Below are 25,420 nucleotides of genomic sequence, written 5' to 3'. Positions count from 1 at the left end.
AAGGAGCCAATGGCTTTATGGCTTTAAAAAGTATTTTGTACAAATTATGCAAGTATATTCTAGAGTTATATAAAAATTGATACAAATAGAAAGTATATATAAAAAAAAAAAAGGATTCCCCCATGCCACTCTCTAAAAACACCCACCGCCAACATTCAGCTCACTCTGTCTTGGAAGGTACCTTAACTGACTTTCATTCCTATCTGTCCCTCTGTACTGTTTGAATGTTTTTAGGTACATGTAAACCTTTTATCACAAAATGATAGTGAAAATATTTCTTTTGAGAGAAAATATGAGCATAACCATATTATATTATTTGGGATTTTTAGAATAGATTAAATCATATAAAATTTCTGATATTCAACCCTTTCCAACCTGCAAAAATGGTAATTTCATGTGCTCAACTTAATAATTGCAGGAGGCTTGCTAAGAAATCTTGAAGGGCTGCCGGAGAGAAGGAATTTTAAGTTGCTTATAGTCGCATTCATAGGGCCTAAAGAAGTTCCTAGAGGGTGAATCTAATCTTTGGTATGAAATATAAAAGATTGATACTGATAAAAATAATTTTATTAAAATAGAAATGAAAATCATGATACAATGGAAACCTATTTAACAGCACAGCAGAGGAAGTGAATTAAGGAACCAATTAAATTCCAATTGGTTCCATAAAATTGGCCCTGGCGAACCTTAGTCAATGAGAATTCATCGGTGTTGATACAAACTCTTTACAGCCTCGGTATTCATAAACACGAATAATAAAGTCCCAAGTGTCACACAAGGGTGGAGGGGAAGCAGTGAAAAAAACCTCCTGAACTCAAATTAGGAATGTCTGTGGCCACTAGGAAAAGTGGATGGCTATAGCTTGAACTCAGCAGTTGGTTTTAAAGCCACACTTTCCCATTCATCTAAACTGTCTATACCTTCTCATAAATACATACCAGCTGTCAAATATAATGCATTGCTTCATCAATGGTCACTCAAAATAAGGTAATTTACATTACTTGTTTGATGCCTGCCCCAGTCTTTTTACTTGGGAATCATTTGAACTGCTATTTTTAAAGCCATGTGTCTTAATGCTGCAGTTGGTGGGGAGCTGTGTACTGGTGAAGACCCTGGGGAGGCCTAGGCTGTGGGTCTTGAAGACACATATGGTCCAAGTTTAAATCACAGCTGTTTCATTTACTAACATGGGACTTTGAACAGGTTATCTCCTATCTCTTCACCTTGTTGGCAATTAAATCTCTACTTTCAAAAGTTGTAATTAAATAAAATAGGAAAGATGAACATGTGATCATGGGCATTTGCACATATAAGCCTCTGATTTTCCATCAGAGCCATGATTATTATATGAAGCATTTCAGGCAATTATTGAATAAATGGCTCGGATCCTAGAATCCTAGAATTGGAGAGTCAGCAGACCTTACAAGTCTAAAGTGTCCCTGTGTTCATCCAAGAAGAATCAGCCCAACATTGAGGAACTGATTTGGTTTTACTTCAAGTTCATATTGAAGTTGGTATTGAAAGTTGATTTTTGGCAAATCCTAACCTTCCTGCTGTTGACCTATTTCAACTGCCCCATGTTCATTGCTCTCTTCCAGCCCAATAAGGATGGTCTTGACAACACAGTAAAAGAAATAGGTTTAGTCTCCTTGATACAACCAGACACAGTGTCGTGGGATGATGAGTTCTACATGCATATGCAACACTGCTAATTCTTCTTCTTTGAGGAATAATTGCATGTCAGGACATGGAACCTGAGGCCACGGCCCTTATTTAATTAGGCTAGAGGGAACTTGCACATGCCTGTGCATAAAAATAATCACTTAGTGTAACTGAATATTAATATTTGGTATGCCCGTTTCCCAATGAGGCAGCATCTAGAAAGATCAAAAGATGATTTATTCTAATACAGAACGGGCAAAGGGGACCGGGTGTGTGCCACCTTGCAACTTCATTATAAATTTCATCCTGAGACCCAATTAACAGGCCTGTTATTCTCTTTTGTTAAAAATCACTTAAAAAAACTAAGACAGTGGAGTTTTCATGGAACCACAGAGCAAACAATGAAATCAGCCGTGCCTGTGAGCTGCTTTCATTTCCCATGTGGTCATTTCCTGTTGAAGTCAGGAGCTGAGGCTTGTGATGCTAATCTAGGGCATTGCTGGGTCTGAGGGGAGAAGAAACCTGGGATCTTGAAGAGAGTGTCACACACAGACACACCCTCCTTCTCTGCCCCAGGGCTCAGCATAACATCACCTCTTAAACCCAGTCAAGGAGCCTGTCCCTCTTCCCTGACCCGTCAAAATTTCTGCCATTTTGGGCAGGGTCCTTTCCCTTGAAGTTGGTGGCTTTTAACTTAGGATCCATGTGAAGTTGGCGTTTCGGGGTGTGGTCATGAGTCCTCAACATGATTTCTGTACTTTTCCTAGGAAGAGGGTCATGTGCCAGATACGTTCATGATCCAGAAAAGGTTAGGAAACAGATCGATTCTAATTGTGCTTTGATCTTTTGAGATTAAAAGGTGTTGGAAGGAACTTGGTCTTGGGGGATCAAATCCCATTTGGATTATATCCAGTAGATTTTAGCTATACAGCCTTGGGCAGGCTAGAGAACCTCTCTGAACCTCCAGTTTCTCAAATGTAAAACCAGATAAGAATGCTTATTTAAGGTTGAAGTGACAGATACACTAAACAGAGAAATAAGGGCTAATTTTATTCATTTTTTTCTGTCTTTCCTTGAATGAAATGAAAGCAAGTATCTGATCAGTTGTGGTTTTGGCCAGATTTTTCTGAGCACCCTGATGGAGTCTTGCTGGTGATTAAATGTTGGTTGAATAGATGGGTGGATGGACGGAGTGCCTTGGCTTCACACCTAGATGAACTCCGTCTCCTTTCTCAAAACACAGTATTTACTAAGAGAGATCTTGGTCCTAAAAGATTTCTCTGTAGGAGAGAACTTGGTTTTGTCAAAGTCCTCCCAGGACAGTTAGCTCCATATCCTGGACAAAATCTTGCTACATCCTCTGACAAGATTAGATCTTATTATCCTATGGAAAATCATGATCTGTGCTGCCTTTATCTGTATCAGGACTGGTCAAACTAGAGTCTGTAGGCCAAATCTGGTCATTGCCTGTTTTTGTAAATTTTTATTAGGGCATAGCCATGTTTATTGATTTCTGTATTGTCTACGACTGCTCTTGAACTATGGGAGAGTTGAGTACTTAGGACAGAGACAACGTGAACAGAAAACCTAAAATATTTATTACCTGCCTCTCTATGGAAAAAGTTTGCCAACCCCTGATACATTATTTGTACTCCTTAGTGCTACGCTGTAGGATTGGTCATCAGATGCCCTTTTTCTGGATTGGGAAGTAAGAGCCAACAGAATTAAGTATCTTGAGATCATACAATTTAAAGTAATCCGGGTCTATGTGATTCTTTCCCCTAAACACTGATACCTTTCAATTCAGCCCAAATCTAGTGAACCACTACATCTTTCAGTCCTGTCTGGTGACCATGACTAGCAATGGTAGCAGGCCACACAGTGATGTCCCCTAGAATCATGGTACAACCCTGGGGGGCAGGGGCTGACATTTGTCCACAGCTTGGCTCAGGTCTGTGGTACAAATGGTGTGAATGTGGAAGTAGATGAGAAAGTGGAATGAGGATTTCACAGACTAGTTCTGAAGACAGCAGAGCCATAGGAGTCTATAGCTGCTTATATGCCAACACAGGGCTGCTTACCAAAGGTTATGAGGTTCAGCATTTCCAGAGTGTCCTTGTGGCTGCCGAGTGTGGCCTCTGCTCTTGTTTGGTGCCCTTGGTGGGTGATGTGTGCGATTTGCGCATTTGCAGCACAGGGCCACTCAGCAGAGACTTTCCTTTCTCTGGGCTGTGAGACCTTGGGGGTTTTAGACCTACATACTTGCTCATGGGTACTGAGCCTTCATTGGCAGATATGACTCCAAATATGAGTAGAAAGTTCTTTCCCAGTGAATGAATACTGAAGGAAATTTGTTTCAAGGGTTTGCAGATGAGACTCTGTGGTTCTTCTGTTAATACTCCATCTGCCTGTTATTTCTACTTAGCAGCATTCACCTTTCCAGTTAATTTGTCCAGCTTATAAACTGGTTATGATTAAACCAAAGGTTGGGGGGAAACTTTGGAACAATTCAGCCACTCCTGCTTTACTTGACTGCATAGCCAAGTTTGCCTTATAATGGTAGTTAAGCTGGTGGTAATGGGTACAATGACAAAATTCCAGCCCCCCTGCCCCCCCCCCCACTGGAAGGAACATAGTTGAGTAATTTACCCATCTGTCGCAGGATGTGTCTAATGAAAAACGGCTGCAGTGTTAATTGACTGTCACATAAAAATGGCTATTGTAGCTCTGGGTTGGTGAGGGGAGAGGTGAGAAGGACTGGGAAGGCTCATGTTCTCTCTAATGGAGTCTGTCTTTGTTCTGTCTTTGTGGCCAGCATCAGGGATGGTCTGGGACTCTTGCTTCATCTGTTGTGGAGCTGCTGTTGGAGGATCCACAGAAAAGCAGCAGGGCTGCAGGGCCTGACATCCTTCTGATAGGAAGGAATCAGAGCTATAATTAACTTTCTGTTTTATTGTGCTCTACAACAGTGACCCTTAGTTCTCCAAAGACGAAATCCCATAGCCTCACCCTGTAGCTTTCATACTCCATGAATCTTTCAGTTTATGCTGAAAATAGAAAACAGATAAAAATGAGGTTGCTGTGGTTTAAGTGGGGGCGGGGGATCCTGGTAAAATTAAGTAACATTCCATTTGTTGTGCCAGTGTAGCTCCATGGGGAAATAATAGGTTGATTAAAATTCTTGGATATTGTTTAATTATTTAGAGTGAATGTTCTAACAGAACGATGGGTTTTTTAAACAGCTCTTTTGGTTTGTTCTTAACATATTTTAGTGCCCACTTATTTTTTTAAGCTTTAAAACATCTGAGTACCTCTCCACATACATCTTTTTCATCATTCCCATGATACCAGGGACCTCTCATTGGTCAAACATGCTGATATTTATATTTCTGTCCTGGAAACATGTGTATGGAGAAGCCATCACACAACTCAGCTCTACCTGATGGAGACTAAAAAGTGAATTTAAAAATGATAAATGGTTGCTGAACATTTTGAGTTGGAGAGAAACTGACACATTAATAAAATTTCAATTTATATTGATGAAGCAAAGTAGTGGTGGTGATGCATTCACTTTGTAGACGAGAGAGAGGTATGAGCAAAACATTGTAATATATATCAATGGTGCTTTCTAGAGTTGTTCACCCCAGGTGTACTGGGTATAGCAATTACATTTACGAGAGTAAGGCACGAGCACAGACTGGTGAGACTGCTGCCACGAAATAATTTGTACACCAAAACAATTGCTCGAAGGTCCTTGTGATGGCTCTTCCTGTGGCCAAGGAAAGTGCCGATATGCTCTCATTTCTGCACAGGTGTTTTTTTGTTTTTTTTGTTTTTCTTTTGTTTTTTTTTTGTTTTTTTTTTTTTTCTGTGTGTTTAAGTCCATGTGCATTTTTATTCTCAGTTATGGCTTTTATGTATGTGTGTCGCAGTATTTGGGAGTGGGTATGCATCAGGATTGGATCACTTGACTGCCAGCTTTGCTGAGCTCATATGTTGTCCTTATTTATGTGTTTGCCAGGGAGAAATGCTTGCTTCCTCTCCAGTTGGCTTTGGAATCCAAGAATGTGAAACTGGCCCAACATGCTCTGGCGGGAATACAGGTATGGCTCTCACTGGGTGCAACCAGGTGACAGAAATGAACAGGCTACTTTGGCATTGAAAGAGCAAATACGTAACATTTTAAATAATAGCTGTTTAAAGACCTGGACTACAATTTGATTGAACTAGGTAATAACCACAGAGGATAACCGAATTTTCATATATTTACCAGCGTTTCTTGGGACACAGCATTAGACTGTTGAGCGTTTGTTGTCTGCCACTGATTCCCAGCTAAGCTCACACAGAAATGAAATACTTCAGGGGACGTCCACCTTTAGGAGGACAAAGGATCCCAAGAGAGACACCTTAAGTTCTATACCAATCCAAATCTTATGTACATTCAGCATCTTTGGTTCCGTGGAAGGAGAATTAATAGTAAACTGGAAAGATTTTGTCTTGTTTTCTATTTTACAGTTAGGTGGGTGAACAAATTCATGCGTTTTGTTTCCAGAGCAAGAATGGGAGGGGGAAAAAATTTAGCCTAATCAGAAAAGTCAGATTGGTTGAGGACTTTCCTTCTCTGAGCGTTTGTTCATTCGTAGTTTACACCGTCTAGAATAGGTCTGATTCCAACAGTGTGAAGGTGATGACTATATAATATATGGCTTTTAAGTGACTTAGTTCTTAAGTGACAGGCCTGTGGGGTTTGTTCAGGGTGGCCGTGGATTGGTGGTATTTGTCAGATGTCTTTTCACATTAGCGTGTGCTATTTCATCCTCTAAGTGTCTTTCTCATACATATGAAAGAATGAAAAGACTATGGCTCTTCTTTCTCTAGTGGATTGAAATTAGATAATGTGTTTTAATATGCATTAGTATTAGACCTTTTTAAACATTGTAAGTGATATTAAAAACTCTTTGCTTTTTCTGACATGATTGGGCCAACCATGGGTGTGAATGGGAGTTTATTTCGACCTGCTATGTATGTTCCCTTTTCTCTAGGAAAATGTACAGATTTCCCTTTTTTTTTTTTAAGATTTATTTATTTATTTATTTATTTATTTGAGAGAGAGAGAGAGCAGAGTTGGGGCAGGGGGCAGGGAGAAGGAGAAAGAGAATCTTGAGCAGACTCCCTGCTCAGCCTGGAGCCTGTTATCGGACTTGATCCTACGACCCTGTGATCATGACCTGCACCAAAATCAACAGTCAGCCACTTCACCAACAGAGGCACCCTGGTGCGCGCCCCCCCCCCCCCCGTTTACTTTTTTAACTCCCAAACACTCCAACCTTACAGAACCATGTTTGCACGGGCTTGCTCTATCACTTTAACTCCAGGGACTTGCTGGGCGGTCCCAGCAAGAGGAAGAGCCTTCCTCTTGCCACCCTGTACTTCCTCTGAACTTTCGCAATCTTGCAGGACTTTCCAGTCCTTATCACGTCAAGTAAAAACACGTGCGTATATAAATTTAACTCCGGGGTGCCTGGCATGCACTGTGTGACAGTGTGGTGGGGGGGGGATCTCTTTTGAGAGGATGTGAACAAGTGTCAGGGAGTCCTGAGAAGGTTTGAAGAACTTATTTTCTGGATCTACAGTGACATTCCACTGAAAGAGGGAGTCCTTACACAGGATGAGTCAGAATTTCAAAGGTTCTTGGCTGCAAGCATACGCGGAATGGGCTGAGGACAGATTTAACAGGAATAAATATAAAATCCTACACTAGGGTCTCAAATAGAATAGCTTAATTGCAGCCCTTGCGAATGAGAATTAGGGATTTCAGGGTGAGTCAGCCTCGAATGCACTGTGACTTACAACTAAGCTCATTTGATCTGAGAATATAATTAAAGTTAGGCATTGCTGTTTTTCAGATTTTGGTTTTAAGCAATAAACACATTTAATTATCTCACTTAACTAGAATTCTAGAGGCAGGCATTTCTGGTTTGGGTGTGACCGCTCAATGGTGCCACCAAAGACCCCATTTATTTTTGTCTTTCCCTTCTGCCATCTTAAACATTTTTAAAGAGCAGTTTTAGATTTACAATAAAATTGAGAAAAAGGTATGGAAATTTCCCATATGTCCCCTATGCCCACCCATGCCTAGCCTCCCCCATTATCACTCACCAGAATGGTGTATGTGTATGTGTGTGTGTGTTTTTTTTTAAGATTTTATTTTATTTATTTATTTATTTATTTATTTATTTATTTATTTATTTGAGTAGTCGGAGAGGCAGGCAGAGAGAGAGAGGAAGCAGGCTCCCTGCTGAGCAGAGAGCCCGATGCGGAACTCGAGCCCAGGACCCTGAGATCATGACCTGAGCCGAAGGCAGTGGCTTAACCCACTGAGCCACCCAGGCACCCCGTGTGTGTATTTTTTTAACCAGGGATCAACCAACAGTGACAGATCTTAATCACCCGAAGTTCAGAGTGTACCTTAGGGACCAGTCTTGGTTGCATAATTCTTTAATGTCAGACCACCCCTTCAAGTGTGACAGTCACTCCAGAGGCCTCATTTTTAAGCAGGAGAGCATCTGTGAAGCCATCTTACACCAGGACCATTTGAAGATACCCCAGGAGGTTTAGTATGGAGAAGAAAAGACTTAGGGGGACTTCACAGTTGACTTCTGAAATTTTAGCTTAGTCTTATGGCTCCAGGAAAAAGATGACGGAGTAGGAGTTCTAGGGAGGGTTTTTGTACAATCTAAGAATTTTATGAAAAATGAGAGTTGTCCCCTCACCAAAAAGAGCTGTGACATATAGTATCTCCTGAGAGACCTCATGAAAGTGAACATCTCATTTTAGTTTTTGTGGGATTCACTTTCTGATGGAAACACATTAAGATTTGTGAGTTCATGAATGCTTCTTGGGTAAATGATTGTTCACGTTAGGAAATATCTGAAAAATGAACTTGTTGTCTACAAGACCTTCTCCTTTCCTATGACAAATCTATTTTCAGAAAGGGTTATGTGTGAATGTGACTTTGATTAGGTGCTAGATGGCAATGGGCACATTCATCCTCTGTCCCCACCAACCACACAACTTGTATGGTCGCCATGTTATTTAGAATGAATTCTCTAACAGCAGCAAAAAGTCTTTGCTCAGGGCGCCTGGGTGGCTCAATGGGTTAAAGCTTCTGCCTTCGGCTCAGGTCATGATTTCAGGGTCCTAGGATCGAGCCCCATGTCCGGCTCCTTGCTCAGCGGGGAACCTGCTTTCCCCTCTCTCTCTCCCCACTGCTCTGCCTACTTGTGATCTCTCTCTCTGTCAAATGGATAAATAAAATCTTTAAAAAAAAAAAAAAGTCTTTGCGCAGACTGTGCAAAAGGTTTGATGCATTTGTCCTTGTTTGTTGGCATGTAGCATGAGTTCTTTCCAAATGGCCTCCACTGACAGGGCTCCTGAGTACGAAAAATTATCCTCAGGACATACTAAGATACAACAGACTATGGCAGCAGGGGAAAGCCTGTCTGTGATCATTGCCTTGTGCCTCTTTACAGAAGCTTCTGTCAGAAGAGAGGTTTGTATCCATGGAAACAGACTCTGATGAGAAGCAGCTGCTCAATCAGATCCTGAACGCTGTGAAAGTGACGCCTTCCCTCAATGAAGACCTGCAGGTGGAAGTGATGAAGGTTGGTTTGACGTGGCTGCTGGTTTGCGTCACTGGGATGGGAACAGACTGACCCCCCCCCAACCCCTCACTGTTAGCCTAGAAATGCCTCCATATTGTGGTGATGCCGGCTCCCTTTTCATTTGGAATATATGGTTATTCTTGCTTATGGTCCCCCAGAATTACCTGGATTGTTGAACAGAAATGATAACTAGGTAAAAAAATAGAATTTCAGTAAATCTATATGATTTTTGGCTTGATCCTGCACACCCAATGTTATTAGGTAACGTCTTTGTCACTTTTTAAGAGAATGCACGGGAGTAGGTCCAGTTTTTAGATCTGGTCATTCTGGGTATTCTGCTGCCTATTTATGTTAAAACAAAGCAGTGACCAAATGATGTTTTCACATATTCTAAGGCTTTAGAAATAGGCAGTTTAAGGTCAGGAAGACCAACTTGGGGAACTACATTAGAATCCCATCTTTCTTGTCTATTATCAAATTATGGGAACCTTATCTCCCCCATTTCAGTTACCACTTTGGGGGATGGCACCTCTCCCTCCCCTTTCCCTTTGCCCTCCCTTTTGGGAGTCCCGTATGCCGACTCTGGAATGTGTCTTATCCTGTGAATGAACAATGAATTGAGCTGCAGAGGATGGAAATCTCTGCCCCAGAACAGCACCTCAGTCAGAGCAACACAGCTGGAACCAGTGCGCTGGCTTTTAATAACGCCATCTATTCATTTTCTCCTGGAGGAATAAGTGTAGAGGAATATTTAAGAATAGTTGGTGTCCTAGAATGGTTGATTTCTTCCTGGAAATGCATTGAAGGATTTTTGTCTCGGGTAAGAGAATTCACTCCTCTGGGTTTCAGTTTCTCCATTCAGAGAAGATGATTTCAGTCATGATATTTTCTCAGTGCCCTGGGCCTCAGCATAGCCCATAGCTGACAGGTAATTTCAGTGCAGTGATGACAAGCTGAGACTCTGAAGCAGCTAATTCACTTTTCAGATGGATGTCCTCAGGTAGATTCCTTAACCTCTCTGTGCCTTGGTCTCCTCATCTATAAAATGGGGGAAATAATAGCACGTACCCAACAGGATTGTTGCAAGGATTAAATGAGTGATATTTGTAAAGAACTTAGCACAGTATCTGGCATAAAGCCAGTGCTTTACAAGTGTTGGCATATGCCTACTACTTCCCACCTGCGGGTGCTGAGTCATAGTCTCAGTGGGTGTGTCTAGGAACATTATTTTTTTTAAACACTCTTTATTTGAGAGAAAGGGAAAGAGAGCACAAATGAAGTGGGGAAGAGGGAGAAGCAGACTCCCCACTGAGCAGGGAGCCTGACTCAGGGCTCGATCCCAGGACCCCGGGATCATGACCTAAGCCAAAACCACATGCTTAACCTTCTGAGCCACCCAGGTGCCCCTAGGACTATTCTTAAAGTAAACATTGAGAATCCCCCGAAGATCTCATTCGTCTTTAACTCTCTCTGATTCTGTAATGTACAGTTTTGCCTTGTCCTCTGACATCCATTTGGCAGCTGAGCATTCATAGGAACTGAAGAGCAACCTTTTCTAGAACTTATTTGACTTCTCTACTTCCTCCATGCTGCTGTTGAGAGACAGACAAGGCTGGCTGCCATGTTAACTTTTGTGGCTTCCAAGATCAGTTTGTTGAGTTGTTCTTGTAGTATTAGGTCTCCGTGTACTGGAGGGTGAGCTGTGGTGTCACAAGGAGACACACACTCCACAGACTCGCATTCTTCTGGAAATAGAAGGAGAAAGTGCCCGTTCTTCTACAAGTCTTAGAGAAGCAGGATGTTTAATGGTTATGTCAAGAGTAACACCTGTTTTGAAAATTTAGGCCTGCTTCCTCATTCCAGCCCAGCAGTGCCTTCTGCTAGCCTTGCTGAGGACAGAAGTTGACACATGTTAACTCTACTGGAAATCCTGGAAAGCATATCTTAATGGACTTTCTAATGACACCATGATAGAATTTGACATTAATGTTCAGGAAGAAATCAGGCATTGTCAGACAAGAAGAAAACAGTAATTTGGCCTGCCATTCTTTAAAATTAGATTTCCAAAATGCTTAAAAAGAGAAGGGCCTTTGCCTTATGCTATTAATCATTTTAACCATTTAAACATTGGGAGTGGGGAAAAAAATACTTCAGTTTACAACAAACCTGGCCTTCAGTTACTTTCTTTTGAGACAAACCTTTTTAGACAGGATAACTAACGATACGCTCAAGTGCTATTATTAGCCTCAAGTGCATCTCCAGAGCTGGGGGTCCAAGCGTGAGAGTCCATGAGGGAAGGTTCCATGATCATTACTTATTTCTGACATTTAAATTATTTGGGTATAAAGACATACCCAAATTATAGCATTTCTGGCTTAGAAATAATAATAGTGTTTATACCCTTTCTCTATGCAGGATAAATTTCTGCAGTAACTTCAGTCACCTTTAGAAGTGTGTGCCCTTTTCTCTTGGGTGCTATCCTACTTGTAATGGCCCAACTAAAAACTCCCCAATACATCCTGGTTTTGCTAATATCATTACCATATTAAAATGGTTTTGCCACTTGTTCTCGCCAAAAGAAAGAATTGGATGAGCCCTCAGGGAAAGGCTCGATCCCCATTACACAGGAAGGGTATATTTATTCTTTTTTTTTTTTTTTTTTTTTTTTTTTTGGTGTGTTTATTTTTATTTTTATTTTTTTATTTATTTTTTTTTTATCCTATTGTTTTTTTTTTTTTAACTTTTTATTTTTTATAAACATATATTTTTATCCCCAGGGGTACAGGTCTGTGATTCACCAGGTTTACACACTTCACAGCACTCTTGATGCTTTATATAACTCATCCTCATGATAAATGATCTAAACTAGGCATCTCCTATAAAAATCCATTTTATATAAATATTTTGCAGGTACTATAAAATCTTTTAAAGTGAGATATGGTAGGCATTTTCAGATACCGGGATGTTATTCAGGAGCGATAAAGCCACACCATTCATTTTTTATTTATGTCTGTCTCACCACAGCAGAGCCCATTTTTATGACAACCCCAGGTGCCATTTTTTTAAGAAGCTATGCCATGCATTTTACTCACACGTTGCTCTCTGGTAGTGTTTGTAAACACGAGAAATTGAACCCTGTCACACTCTTAAGAGTGTGGAGCGCTTGTATTAAATTCCTGGAGAGAAAATAATATGGCTTCCTCTTTGAAGTCTCCCAGAGATTAAACAAACTGTCTAATAATGAGACTCAAGATTCCAAAGGTAGTGTTCTCGTTTGGAAAGAAGGCCCTAGACTTTCAACCGGAGGGTTAAAGAAAAGAAATCAGTGATGCTTGCTCCTAACAAATTAAATCGGAGTGAGGTTAGATCACTTAGTCTAAGATCTGTTCTGCATGGTTTGACTGTCTAACAAAAGGGGGAGAAAAGGCAATTTGGATTTATGGAAACAGCCATGTTTCCAAATAAAAATTTTATTTTTATTATGATTTATGGAAACAGCCATGTTTCCAAATAAAAATTTTATTTTTATTATGATTTATGGAAACAGCCATGGAATCCAAATAAAAATTTTACAGCTTGAGCAAATCAAGGATCAGGACTGTAGAATCAGAAAGAAGGTTTCTCTGAAGATAGATTATCTTAGTAAGGGATTAACAGAAAGCAGGGAACTACTTAATATTTAGGTTAAACACTTGCCTGCTTTGGTAACATTTTCCCATGGTGGGTGCCATTTGGGTAAATGCCACACAGACTCCCCAGGAGCCGGGTACATAACTAATGACATCTCTGACTAGAACAATTAGGACTTTTTTTCCCCCTTCTTCCTGATAGATAACCTTTAGAGAGGTTATTAGCTGATACAGCTGGCTGAGTCTTTAAAACTGAAGGGAACTGTGGCTGGCCTTCTGCCTCTAGAAATGTGTCAGAGATGTGTGCAGCCTATCTGAGGGAGGCAGCCGGCTTTGTGGATAAGGAAGGATGTGATAATGGATACTGAGAAAGCATCTGATGGATGTGTTGTTATTAGATGTTTTTCTTTGGGTGCGTCTTTTGGTGATAGAAATGATACTGGTGGGATCCTTCACAATTTTTCAAGGAGAAATGACAGGGGTTGATAATTTGATATTTACTGTGCATCAGATGCGCTGGTCAATACCGTACGTTCACACTCAGGCCATACATCTAGTCAAGTGGCGGGGCCAGTGTTTGCCCTGTAATGCCGCTGGAGGTCAAACTTACGCTCTTAAACAGTGGGTTAGGTCGCTTGCCTTCTGAGTCTATTCTAAAAGGCGCATGGGTGTTAGCACTATCCCTATTTGAAAGAGAATTGAATAGAAAAGTTCAGTCACAGGCTGGTAAGGGGCAAAGCTAATAGTGGCTCAGAACCCTGTGGGTTTTGGCATCCTCCGTGACCATACATTCTCTTACTAGTTTCAAGACCTAGATTCAAGTTTGAAGAAGAATCAATGTCTTTCCCACCAAATTAGCTAATGGCTGCGTGTGTGTGTGTGTGTGATAGAGAAGGATCGAGATTGAGATCAGGCTGGGGGGAGGGAAAGAGCATGTCATTTAATGTTGAGGTATTTTTCTATTTTACAAAAAAGCCAACCAAACACCTACAGAAAATACAGATGGAGAAAGAGCTGATGGCCGTAGAGATAGACCTAAGGTGTCCATTTAGAACTCCGGTCTTACAGTGAGAAGGAGAGCGTGCTTTTAAATTATGTACCAACAAGGCAGTCAGTGCCTTGGTCTGGGAGAAAGAAGCAGACCAAATAAAGGGACTGTTTCTAAATTCCTCTTCGTCATGTCCTAATGGAGGAGTCTCATACTGGCTCTTTATCCAATGGTTAGCTTTGATGCCCATGACTCTGGGCAGTGGGTCTTCCGGAGTGCCTCATGTGAGAAACGATCATTAGTGCAGCTTCAGGATGAAATGGTTAAATTGTCTTCCCCTCTCGTAACAAGGAGAAATCCCTTCTTAGTCTAAAGCTACTGAGACAATTTAGAAGATCTGCAGCAATCTCTGGTATTAAGGAAAAATCCAGGATTTGATAAAAACTATTTAATTTTAATGTGCCATTGTTAGAGATTGTTCTGACTTATTTACAAACATATTATTTCTGTAATTAATGCAGAGGAGTTTGTAAAATATGTGGATCTACTAAGTAAATGGTTCTTAAACCACCCATTTTCCTGCTGCTAAGACTGAATGATGATCCTCTTTTCCCACTTTGTAGACAAACTGATAAAATTCTTACTAAGTTTTTCTCCCAGGTTTCTTTACTCTCCACTATGACTGCCTCAGAGAGACAATAAAAATATATGAAGAAGTAAGAAGCAAACACTGAAACCTTAGAAATACAATTTTCCTTTCAATAGTATGCATTATTTTTGAGATGAAGATATTTTCACATTATCTATTTTTTTAAGTGCCACAATTTCCAATGCCATGCCATTTGAATACATCTGAGAACAGTTCTGCTAAGTGTTTTTACAGATTTTCCTCATAATTTTTATTAAGCAAGTACAGATGGAGAGGCCTTCACTGTTCACTGTGGATGGTCCACAGTTTCTAGTAAAGTAGGGAGATCCTTCGATTGTTTCAGTCATTTATTCCTCAAATATCTTATTGTTTCTTGTGCGCCAAGCACTATGCAAGCCACAGAAGATCTTTGGTGAAGAAAATGAAACCAAAACCAAACAGAAACAGGGTCTGTTTGGAGGTTAGCAATGGAGATAGAAATCAATTAACACGTAAGTACACATATATTGTGATGAACACGAGGATAGAAAAATCTAGGGACCTAAAAGTATATTTCTAATAGTGCCTGATGGAGGACATATGAAGAGGATGACAGAGAAGGCTATTCTTAAGTGACATTTAAAATAAATAACATTTAACATGAGGAGATGAGCCTGGGTGTTATACCCAACTGATGAATTATTGAACACTACATCTGAAACTAATGCCGGTGGCTAATTGAATTTAAATAAGCAAATAAAATGACATCTAAAGCATAAAGAATCAGACAAGAGGATAAGCCTGGAGAAAGGGAAGAAAAGATTGTTGTATTAATTAGAGTTCAGTTCACAGGGCAGAGGCTTATTTTCATTTTTTCACAGACTTAGGTCATTATTGGCTGGACCTCATGCTCTAAAATCCTTGTTTCTGGAATTTTGTAGTCCATGATGGTGTCCCATCCTCAGTCAGTGGTTCACACTCCAGCCACCTGGCAAGAGGTTACTTCTGCTTACAACCTCTTGGCCATGGATGTATGGCAACTATCCATCATAAGGATGGCTGGGAAGTGTAGTCTTTATTGGGGCAGCGATGTGTCCAGAGTTCTGTTCTTGAAAACAAAGGGGACAATGTTGAACAATAACTGGCAGTCTTCCACAATCACATGTCACATGGGGATTACAGTCTGGCATATTTTCCCAAGAGGCAGCTGGCCCATCATCCCCTCTGTTACCTTTCTTCTGTCGGGGGCAGAAGAGGGTGGCCTTGTGTTCAGGGAGGTAGGAGTTTAGCCAAAGCCCAGGGGACTACCTACAGTGGGCCCTTTGGGGAAAATGCACATTATAATCTCTCCAAATGGTTACTCCTTAACTATTGGTCCAGGCATAACTGGAAAAGTTCACTAGTTAGTGAAAACTAATTACATGTTTTAGTATTGTTTTTATCCTTTTAGTGCCAACCAGAGCATCTGGCATATGGCTAACTAATTGCTTGTTAACTTAGTTATTGACAGATGGAGAGGTGAAAGTTTGACCATGAGGGTAAGCAACAAGCAAAAGGAATGAAATTTATGATGATAGATAATTAACCTGTGGGAGTTCACAAATGAGAAGGATTAACACAGATTCACACTTTAGAATGGAAGGAAGTTCACATATCATCAGATCCTTCTTTTTGTAGGTAAATTGAAGCTGTAATTGTCCAGTTACTTGTCTGGGCTTACACAGTGGTCAGTAGCAGGGTTACTTTTTCAGCTATTTATATTTTTCTGCAAAGACTTTGTAGCAAGGCTGGGACTTGATCTGGTCTCCAGATGTGTGCTATTGGATGGGTAGAGAAGAAAACTTCTCAGACTTGGATTTGAGTAAACTGCAAGGTCAGTGTAAGTCCTACAGCTTCTGAAAAATAATGGAACCTAATGAAAGAAGAACACTCTCTTGCAGTAGATAGAATCCCCTGAGGAACACTTAAGTGGCCAAGTGTGTCTGTGGGAGTAAGAGATGGCAGAGGGTAACTGTCCTATGAAACCATCATTAGGCTCTATTGTTTTTAAACTTCTTGTTACTTTTTCTTTGTTTCAAAATACCTGGTAGGAGAGTGGTAAGGGCACAGTTCTGGAGCTAGAACACCTGATGACCTTGGGAAAGGTGCTTCTCTGTTCCTCAATTTTCTGATCTGTAAAATGTGAAAAATGATGATGCATACCTCCTGGAGTTGTGCCTTCAGTGAGTTAATATGAAATAAGTACTTGTAACAATGCAGTATTGGGGTTGGTGTTAGCTTTCATTGTTGTTACAATTATTAGAAAAGAAGATGTGTAGCATAATAATAAAATGAATCCCTCTAAACTCATTAGAATTATGAACCAGAACATTAGAAATATCTTTGCTTTAGGAGTTTCTTCTTCCTATCTCTTTTCTTCCTCTATAGTCCTGCCCTCTATACAGCCTATAATGTAATTTTCTTTTGTCATAATGGAAGAATGTGTATTTCATCATATATTTCTGATTTCTAAATAAGGGCTTCATCATATTTACTATTGTTGAATTGTAGCTTCAAAGAAGAATTCTGTAAATTCTGATTTATCAGTTGTACACCTACATATTATTTCGGGTCCTAACCATTTGCCATGATTCCACAGTCTACAGAAAACACCCCACCATTTACACCAATAAATTTCAGTTCCATCCTACTAGGCACAATTCATATGATTTGGATATTCTAGAAGAGCTTTATAATTATTAATTGTTAAATGTTTCACATATAGAGAATCAAGTTGGCTTTAGCCCTTTAAATACTATCTTGTGGAACTTTGTTGGTCATGTCTACAAGCATTGTTTATGATATTATCAAAAGCCTTGAGTATATATGAGCAGAAACTATCTGAGATGAGGTGCCCATCTAGGGAGAGCCTGAGAAGAAAAGAGAAGGAAGGAGTAAAGGTGTTATCTGGGATGTGCTCATGAAATTTACTTCTTAAACCATCAGCTGTGAGATTAGGTCAAAATAAGTTTGTTACAGACTAACCTAGAAAAAGATAATTCATTGAGCCTTTTGATTTGTTTTCTTTTAGATTTATTTGCATTGGTTTGTTCCGTGAATGTATTTTCATTACCAGCAATATATAAAACTTTGTAGGGTCAAAAGCCATACATTCAAAGGCAAGTGCTCATAAACTAATCGGAAAGAGATCATGATATTTACCATAATTCAAAGTATTTGTGTATGTTGTCATAGAAGTGGAGTTGGAAAAATTCAGGAGAAACTACATTGAGCTGGGTAGATCAGCATTTCAAGGCGGGGATACTATTTGAGTTGAAGTTTGAAAGGTGGGTGTACAGAATTAAGACAATTTTTTTGGGAAGGCGGGCATTCTTGGTGGAGGAGAAAAGCCTCGTGGATTAGAAAGTGTAGGCTTACACTGGGATTCCTGAAGGTGGGTAAGCCATGAGGCTGGAATGTTAGGTTGAGGGAGATTCTCTAGGACCTGGTCAGAGGAAGCGGGAAAGGGACACTTCCAGAGCTGAGTGTTAGATGTTGAAGGTGCACAGGAAGAAGGAAGGGCTTTACAGGATGGTCTGAAGTCAAAAGGCCTGAGTCCGAGGCACTGGTAAACTAGCTTATTGTAAGAGCCTAAGCGAGAAGTCCTGAGGATGTGAATCAGATTGCAGCAATAGGGAAGGGTCCTTAGCAACGCTGTGCAGACAGGTGCACCCACGTGCCGCGAGCCGATAGGGAGAGAAGCAGGAGCCGCAGTGACTGGCACTGGAGTAGGTGGTAAGTAGGCGGGAAAGGAAAAATCCAAGGTGATGATGGGACGAGGAACCAGAATTTCTGACTGAATGATGGATTTTAAGGATCCAATTTAAGAGAGACATAGTGAGTTCACATTGTCAGATATGAAAGAATTGTAATATTTTTAAAGGGTCATGTAAAGAAATACAAGGAGTTTAGCACTAGAGGCTTTCCAAACTGGAGAAAAGTTCACTGTAAATCCCACAAGGACGACTGGCTTTTGAATATTTGTTTCTAATCATATGTATATGTTCACAATTATATTCATTGTGTATATAGACTTTTATTTCTTTTCACTTTAGATTATAAACATTTCCCAGATGGCTATATTTATTCTTTCAAGTGTAATTTTTTCTTCTTCAAGTGTAATTTTTTTTAATTTTTATTTTTTATAAACATATAATGTATTATTAGCCCCAGGGGTACAGGTCTGTGAATCGCCAGGTTTACACACTTCACAGTGCTCACCATAGCACATACCCTCCCCAATGTCCATAACCCCACCCCCCTTCTCCCAACCCCCCTTCCCCCAGCAACCCTCAGTTTGTTTTGTGAGATTACGAGTCACTTACGGTTTGTCTCCCTCCCAATCCCATCTTGTTTCATTTATTCTTCTCCTACCCCCTTAACCCCCCCATGTTGCATCTCCACTTCCTCATATCAGGGAGATCATATGATAGTTGTCTTTCTCTGATTGACTTATTTCGCTAAGCATGATACCCTCTAGTTCCATCCATGTCATCGCAAATGGCAAGATTTCATTTCTTTTGATGGCTGCATAGTATTCCATTGTGTATATATACCACATCTTCTTTACCCATTCATCTGTTGATGGACATCTAGATTCTTTCCATAGTTTGGCTATTGTGGACATTGCTGCTATAAACATTTGGGTGCATGTTCTTCAAGTGTAATTTTAATGGTTATATAATTAGGAATTTGAGAGGTGGGGAAAGTATTATCTGTTTACCATATTGGAGATTTAATGACTTTCATGGAATTGCATATGCTCATTGATGATATTGAGAAGTTGAAATTAGGGATGGAAACTTGGAGGAAATGTTGGCTCCAATGATAGATTTTTGAGTCTCCAGTTAGAGCAAGAAATTATAGGAACTTGCCAAGGGAGAGAATTTGGAGGAAAGAATAAGAATGGTTTATTTATTTGTTCAAGTGAATCAGCCAAGTTCATTATGATTTAATATGTACAAAGAAATTTTTTACAGTTATCACTTTTATAGTATTTCCTATAATAAAAAAATGGGCATATTAAAAAATATGAATGAATATCAGAATTAACTACTAGAGGCACCAAATCAAGGCCAGAAAAGACACAACCATATGCCAATGAATAATTAGAAATATTTTCCAAACTGGGTACTCAGGAACACTAGCAAAATATTTTCTAGGACTAAAAAAAATCTCAGAATAGCCATTTGCCAGAATGTGGGCAAGTTGAACCAGAAAGTGATTTCTCAAATTATCTGTCACTCAGCCTAAGAGAAGTCAGTTCAAGTCCTAAGGGGTAGAGGGTTCATGCAATACAATAATTACATTTATTTTCTTTGAACCAAAATAAAGACTGGGGTCATAGCTCAACTACTTCTGTTACTTTCAGTCCAAAGTCTCTGAAACCTAATGAAGGGTCAGTAGATCTTTCCCAGATGCCATCTGAAAGTTCTGCATTCTAGCTTGGAGTCTTCTGGAAGAAGAGTAATAATATTGTAGGGTTTCTCCCCTATATTCACAGGGTGTGTGGGGTATAAGTGATCTAAAACAGTGGTTCTCCACTGGGAAGTATTTTGTACCCCAGAGAATATTTGGCAATGTCTGGAGATATTTTAGTTGTCACAGTTGGGATTGCCACTGTCATTGGAGGGGAGAGGCCAGGGTACTGCTAACACCCTACAACGCACAGGACAGTCCCCCAGAAAAAGAAGTATTTGACCCAAAATGTCCATAGTATTGAGGTTGAAAAACTTCAATCAAAAAATAAGGGGGAAGATGTTTATTTTGGGCAGCCACATTTTACATTTAGATAATAAAGTGTACCCTGATATTTGGCATGTACTTTGTGACTACCCACAACCCCACTCTGATGGAACACGTTCTGCCATCTCTGGAAAACAGAGTCTGCTTTGTTGCTTGTATTTCAAGCCCGTTTCTACTTCATGGCCAAGGCATACTGTCAGTGGTACACACCCATAAGGCTGCAGGGGCAGAATTGGGACATGCCCTGCACTGAATGGAAAGGCATTTGGTGGCTCAGAATCCCCATGCTCAACACTGAAGTTCCCATCCTTGTTTTTGCCATATTTGACAGAGTAAAAAAAGAACTGGAAGGTTTCTAAAGAGAAGGAATTATGCAATCATTTTTAATTTTCTGAAGTTTCATGCCAAGACATAGCAAAGGCCAGAAGGAAATGTGCATTAAGGAACAAAGTTAGATTTTCAGCCAGAACCTTAGCTGGGGTTTGAAATGCACTTGGCATTAAGAATTTGAAGAGAGTCTCCTCCTCTCCATGCACCAGGAAAGACAAGGCCTTCTGTGGGCTGTACTCAAGGTTTTAGCTACTTTTTTGAGCTCTGGTGGATTTTGTTTGGTTTGATTTATAAATAACATGTGGTATTTGGAAAAATGAAACTACAGTCACCTCAAGATGCACTCATATGTAAAGTAAGATAATATTAATAGTTTAAGAAAGAGGAAAAGAAGAATTCCTTAGTATACCCCTGTGCCCTCAGTGGGCCTTGACTCCCCCAAATCAGCACATTTCTTGATGGAACCCATGTCTTCTTTCCTAGGATTAATTTATTAATAGTGTGTGTTGTAGTGTATTAAATTTAAAGGTCCATGAAAAGGTGAAAGTGGAATTACAGCTAGTATGCTCTGAGTTAGACCTTGAGAGGCTTGTCCAGAGGACAGTGATTTTCCCAGTCATAGTACCCATCACAATTTACTGCAACCCCTTATTTTATGATGGTCTTCAACACCAGGTGTTAGCTCTGCAAGATCAGGGGTCAGGGTGTCTTTTTGGTTCAGTACTATATGCCCAACACCAGCATTAGATCAGACCCCTAATAACATACCCATAAATAATTGTTGGATTCATGAATGGAAGCCTGAATAATGCAGCACATGGTTAGATGTAAAGTAAACACGCAGTTGCTACCCATTAAGGTCAAGAACCACTTCTCCACTCAGTATTTGCAGGAATGGTCCTGGAGAGGACTCATTTGGAACCTTGGCAGAAATGAGATCTTCAAATCCTAAATCTTAGGGAAGTTACCATTTACTATGTTGACTGCAAAAGGTAGGTTCTCAGCAGAGCATAACAGGAGGTCTCAGAAAGGAAAAAATGTTCCATGAATCTCATGGGAGGTGGCCTCTGGTTAGGAGAGATGATTTTTTCCCTGTCCAGAGTGAGGTCCTGCTAGGTGGCTGGACATCCCTAAAGGAGGCTTACAAAATTCTGATCATCCTAACCAAGTCATCAGAAACTCTAGGATTCTTACCTTATGTGGTCATAAAACCTGCCATTTTGTGATGGCACACAATACCAACCTGATTCTGCCATTCTGATTCCCAGGATAATTGCCTTCTATATGACTGGGCTATCATAATACGTTGTCTACACATTTTACAATAATGACTAGGCACAAAGGTGCAGAGTCTCACTGAAACTCTGAGGGTCATCATTCATGTGGACTGTGCATCAGAAGGGGCGAGCTTGGGCCAGGACACCACACCTCCTGGGGCCTGGCAAGTTGCCAGAAACATGGTGGGCATCAAAAAGTCACACTTTACTCCTCTAAGAAGCTTATAAATCTAATGAGGCATAGAAATAGTGCACAGGTTTAACTGATATGTCTAAGCTGCTCCAAAGAAATGTATAGAATATATGGACCATATCTTCTTTATCTTTTTGTCTGTTGAAGGGCACCTCAGCTCTTTCCACATTTTGGCTATTGTGGACATTGGGGTACAGATGGCCCTTCTTTTCACTACATTTGTATCTTTGGAGTAGATACCTTTTAGTGCAATGGCTGGGTCATAAGATAACTCTATTTTTTAATATTTTTGAGGAATCTATGCACTGTTTTGCCAAAGTGTTTACACCAAATTACATTCCCACCAACAATGTAAGAAGGTTCCCCTTTCTCCACATCCTCTCCAACATTTGTTGTTTCCTGCCTTGTTGATCTTTGCAATTCTAACTAGTGTAAGGTGGTATCTCACCTCTGATTTGAATTTGAATTTCACTGATAGCTAGTGATGAACATTTTTTCGTATGTCATTTGTCTGTCTTCATTGAAGAAGTGTCTGTTCGTGTCTTCTGCCCATTTTTTGACATGATTATCTGGTTTTTCGGTGTTGAGTTTGAAAAGTTCTTTATAGATCTTGGATATCAGCCCTTGGTCTATAGTGTCATTTGCGAATATCTTCTCCCATTCCTGCCTTTTTGTTTTGTTGACTGTTTCCTCCTTTGTTGTGCAGAAGGTTTTTATTTTGATGAAGTCCCAAAAGTTCATTTTTTGCTTTGGTTTCCTTTGCCTTTGGAGACATGTTTAAATTTATGATCATAAACCTTTTTTTTTTTTTTTTAGAGAGATTTTATTTATTCATTTGAGAGAGAGCAGAGGGAGAAGCAGACTCTTGGCTGAGCAGGGAGCCTGATAAGGGTCTCAATCTCAGGACCCTGAGACTGTGACTTGAGCTGAAGGCATATGCTTAACTGACTGAGCTACCCAGGTGCCCCAAAGTTTCGATACATCTTTTAAATTGAAGGGTTGCTTCTTGTACACCATAGCTATTTGATTATTGTGTTTTTTTTTTAATGATTGGGATTTCTCTCAGTCTTTGCAATGATTTTTCCCATTTCCTGGAAAATCTTGTGCCTGTTTTCCTTATCCTCATAGCTCCTCTATGGAGGCCATGCCAGCAAGATGAATTGTGAGACACTGCGAATCACCCAAGTTCCCGCTGTTCAGCAACGACAATGACTTAGTCAATAAGCTTTACTGACCCTGTGAGGGATGTATTTTTAATGCACTTGCCCTCAGGGTTTTGTCATTCCTGTTTTCCTTGAGGCCAGTGTGTGCAGAATGTGAATCTGAACTTTCTGCCTACTCATGATGCAACAGAAATCAGATTCTTTGAATTCATTAGCTGTCCCCCAAATGTCCTAACCAGTCTTTGTTTTAATCCAGTGAATGAATGCTTACTAGGCATTGGGCACATCAGCCATTTCTCCACTGATTGTTTTTGATAAGTCATTTCTGTCTACTGAGTCATCCTTGCCAGACACTGTGCTCTTTATATAGACCATGTGAGTCATAGGGAGCACTGTCCTCCCTGTATTTAAAACCTTCTATGCTTCTGACACCAGAAACTCTACCTGAGCTTAAGGAGCTTTCATTCTCTTTGGTTGTTCTTAGTTTTTGCAAATAACTCCACGAATCTTTGGATATTGGTGGCCAGACATGAAGTGTGGAAAGCCTTTTTTCAAAGATCTTTTGAACTCTTATCAGCATTAGCTTGGTCCAGGGATCCTCAGCTTCCTTCATACTGTTGCTAGGAGGCCTCATTCTATATTGACTGGCTTCCCTGTGGCAAAGGAAGTTGACCCTTCTCTGTTCCCCAGAGAACCTTGATTACCAAATACCACCGACTCAGTGTCCTTCATGAAGACGTCCCCATTGGTATTGCTCCCACTTCCCCCAACCCCTTCTGCCTGAAAGCATCTCTTGTCACAGAAAACTGCTTTGTTTTTTGAAAACTTCTTTCCAAATCCACTCCTGTGCACCTTGTATGGATGTACAGAGTAATGGAGGGCAGAAAGCTGATCACCAGTCTTCTAAGTAACAGTAACCAGTTTAGACAAATATTTGCCATTATTTTCACCTTGTAAAGTATTGCCAGTTGCCAGTCTTTATTGTAAATACTTAAAAAGCCAAGAGCCCAGATGGAAAAGCCATCTCCCAACTCCATGGACCACCATCTCTATCAGTCCCTCATAACCTCCCACTCACCTGCCAGGAATCACAGCGGGGGTAGCAATTCAAGAAAAGGAAGCTGTGTGACATAGCAAAAACTCCAAGTAAGACAGCACCATATAAGAAAGGCTTAAGGGTCTTTCAGGTGCCCAGTGGATGTTATAGTCTAATGGGAAGATTATCAATAAGTAAACCAGTTGTTTATGAGACTGGCACATGCTCTTAAGTCATGAAGCAAAGGGATGTGACAAACCAGTTAGAGGGTTTCGTTGTCTGAGGAGGACACCTCTCTGAGGGGGTTACATTTATGCTGAGACCTAGAAGAAGCCAACCAAATGAGTCACATGAGAAACAAATGCAGGAAGAGCCAAGGACAGGAGGGTTTCGGGCAAAGGTACCACCAAATACAGAGGCATTAGATGACATGGCCTCCTTCCAAGCCAAGTTAGGTCCTGGTGACACTGCTGTCTCTCCTCAGTTTTCATCACTTCTTATCTACCAAGCCCCAACCCCCCAAAATATTCATTAAACAGAAGAAAGCCTTTTCCCAGAAGGACTTAGGACAGCTGTTCCCACAATCTCTGTCAGCCTGCTTGACATGGGACGATTTTTATCTGGACTTGACTCTTGGGTGTCTGGCACCTTAAGGATCAAAAGACTGAGGGACAGACCTACAATGAACTTATCTAAGCTCATGACTATAAAGTTGGCAAAAATCCCCTTTTCCTTATTTAATCATGTACATATTTGTTTTCCCTGGAGGAGCAGCTGTTCCTAGGGTGGCCTGGCCAGTAACTAAGACTGAGGGATTAGGAGAGATTCCTTGTCCCATCTGGCAATTGCACTTTTTGCTATGCTGATTAGGTGTATATCCTGAATTAGGTAGATTTGCAAAGCTTCAGCATTCTTTCAATGAATTGGACAGAACCAGATAAGAAGCCTCCTCAGGCAACCCCCACTGACAGACCAAGCTGCTGGCAGGACCCAGGTGTTGGGTTTGAGATCAAGGAGCAGACACCAGCAGTTTTATCTCAGACTAGCAGGGAGAAAATTCACAGTG

General features: G+C 40.4%; 1 protein-coding gene across 3 annotated transcripts in view; it reads left to right on the top strand.

The window, feature by feature from the left end:
* The window catches only part of ARFGEF3 (ARFGEF family member 3), a 182,397-nt gene that overhangs the window by 38,823 nt on the left and 118,154 nt on the right, over window positions 1-25,420 (top strand). For all 3 annotated transcript variants that reach the window (XM_082731054.1, XM_082731056.1, XM_082731055.1), the window contains exons 3-4: window positions 5,684-5,765; window positions 9,195-9,326. In XM_082731054.1, coding sequence (XP_082587180.1) covers window positions 5,684-5,765; window positions 9,195-9,326 — 214 coding nt within the window. The remainder of the gene's footprint in view (window positions 1-5,683; window positions 5,766-9,194; window positions 9,327-25,420) is intronic.

Source organism: Mustela nivalis (genome assembly GCF_964662115.1).
Source record: "Mustela nivalis genome assembly, chromosome: 5".
In the NCBI taxonomy this organism is placed as follows: domain Eukaryota; kingdom Metazoa; phylum Chordata; class Mammalia; order Carnivora; family Mustelidae; genus Mustela; species Mustela nivalis.
Note: the sequence above shows the minus strand (reverse complement) of the source record. Positions and strands in the feature narration are given on the sequence as shown.